Source organism: Cyprinodon variegatus, unplaced genomic scaffold (genome assembly GCF_000732505.1).
Source record: "Cyprinodon variegatus isolate N-32 unplaced genomic scaffold, C_variegatus-1.0 Scaffold555, whole genome shotgun sequence".
NCBI classification, from domain to species: domain Eukaryota; kingdom Metazoa; phylum Chordata; class Actinopteri; order Cyprinodontiformes; family Cyprinodontidae; genus Cyprinodon; species Cyprinodon variegatus.
Genome location: NW_015151008.1, coordinates 388828 through 391062, shown reverse-complemented (window position 1 = coordinate 391062; position 2235 = coordinate 388828). Strand labels below are relative to the sequence as shown.

The window sequence follows — 2235 nt, the reverse complement described above, 5'->3', positions numbered from 1 at the left end:
TCTTTAAGGGAGAGTCTCCAGACTGATCTGCGAGTGAAACCTTGAAAGCTCGTGAGATCAGGATGGTCTCACGAGGGTAGGGAACCAGGGCAACTTGATGACAAATGGGCTACTGGAACAAGACATAGATGGACAAGAGCAGATGTATATATATGGGTCAAATGTTTGATTTGCTTTTAGTTCATGTCATGTGCTATTTCAGCACATTACTTTTTCAAATGAGAAATACGTCAATCAGTACAAAAACGACATCATCATCCACATAATAAAGAATTAATACATTGACATTTCACAGTGAATTCTTTCTATTTTCTAACGTTAGACCCAATGTCAATAACTAACTCAGTCAATGTCTTCCAGTCAGTCTGAGATAGTTAGACTGTTACGCGACAGACTATACTATAGGATCCATCAGCATATAGATGGATTTATTGCTTAGTTCATCCACTGACTGGGAAATTACCAGTGGAACGACTTCCTGCAGACAGAAAACTGCTGTTTTTTGAAGCCAAATGCTGCACAGGGAGGCATTTTTACTGCATGTCTCTGGGAGTGGGGAGTACCAACATGGCGGACGGCGGTTTTACTTTTTTCATGCAATCAGCAATCCAGTGAATAAATAGAGATCAGTGGTGTAAACTGACTGAGTCACATTAAACTCAGAATCAATCATGTGGACGACTCAGACCAGATGGAGGTCAGCGCCTCTAGTTGATGACGTCATTCAGTCCCTCTAGTTGATGACGTCATTCAGTCCCTCTAGTTGATGACGTCATTCAGTCCATCTAGTTGATGACGTCATTCAGTCCCTCTAGTTGATGACGTCATTCAGTCCCTCTAGTTGATGACGTCATTCAGTCCCTCTAGTTGATGACGTCATTCAGTCAGCGAGCGGTTTAACTCGGAGCTCTGATGTCAGCAGGAGTCTGACTCAGATTAAAAACTAAACCTCAGTTATTTTGGCTAATTTTGTTGTTTTAATTTTCACCAGCTTAATAATCACTAGTTTGCTTTTTCACAGAGTGAGATTGCTTTGAGCACATTAACATTTAACCCCCCCTCCTTCCCTTTCCTCCTGTGATCAGGGGCAGCAGCTGCTCGTTGGGCTGTCTGACCTCCTGCCATCATGGTGGCTGCAGGTTTACGCATGACGGCGTCTCTCAGAACCAGAGGCACTGCCTCCAGGACTCCAAGCCGTTGGTGGGAAGCAGCAGCAGTGCTGGTGATAAATGGCTGCTTCTGGAGGCGTTTGACATCATCACGGACGACTGGAACACCTGGTTTGGGACTCTGTGTGTCCTGCTGCTGCTGCTCTTCCTCATTTTACTCTGAACTGTAGGATCTGCAGGTCCACATGATTTTAGTTTGTTTGACCTCTTAAATGTATTAACCTGTTCTGATTATTCTGAGTAAATCTGATTATGTTAAACATGAGATTAAATAAATGTGGAAATGGAAATTCCTCTGCTACAGTTGGAAATGAATGTGTTCTGATCTCCGACATTGACAGAAGATTTAAAGCAGATTAACTGTTTGAAGATGTTAAGGTATAAATGGGTGAAAGGAATCTCCTGTAAAATGGATCTGATTTTAATAAAACATTGTTTTCCTCTTGGTTTAAACAAGCCTGTTTTTATTTGATGTTCAGTGTTTGTTATTTGACTTTGCTCTGCAGTGAGAATCAAGCTTTTCTCTGTTTTTCACTCCAAACAAACAAATCTGTCACCATGTAAGGAGAAGAGCACCAGATAAGCAACAGGTTTATTTCCAGTAGCTTGTTGGACGGCTAAACGTTTCATTGTGAATTTTCTCCAGTTGAATAAAGGAGTAAAATGGCTTCCATGTTTGTGCTCCCTGCCTCTAACAACAGAAACTAGTTCATTATTTTAAGGTTTCTTCTGTTCAGCTCTCTCTATTGCTAAGCTATTAGAAGCTAACCGGTGGATGGAGGAAATATGGCCGCCCTACTTTGGTAGACGTCACCCAGAACCCACCATGAAACCATCGCAGAGCGAATCTGTTTCCCTTAAAGTCAAAACTTTTATTAACTGATTTTATATTTTATTTTTGTTCCTACAATGAATCGACCTTCCAGGTGTTACTGGATCTCAGGGTTTTAAAGGAAACCGTTTGACTCCTGTTGTTCTGCTGTCAACCAGCAGGGGGAGCAGTTCTTTAACCTTAATCCCCCGAGAAAAGAAAAAAAAAACTGACAAAACTAACAGGGCGCTCGCG

The 2235-nt window shown here is 41.7% G+C and overlaps 1 protein-coding gene across 1 annotated transcript in view; it reads left to right on the top strand.

Annotated features, from left to right (window-relative positions):
- The window catches only part of ccdc141 (coiled-coil domain containing 141), a 14858-nt gene that overhangs the window by 9006 nt on the left and 3617 nt on the right, over positions 1 to 2235 (top strand). Inside the window, exon 12 of the mRNA XM_015391678.1 lies at positions 1140 to 1280. Coding sequence (XP_015247164.1) covers positions 1140 to 1280 — 141 coding nt within the window. The remainder of the gene's footprint in view (positions 1 to 1139; positions 1281 to 2235) is intronic.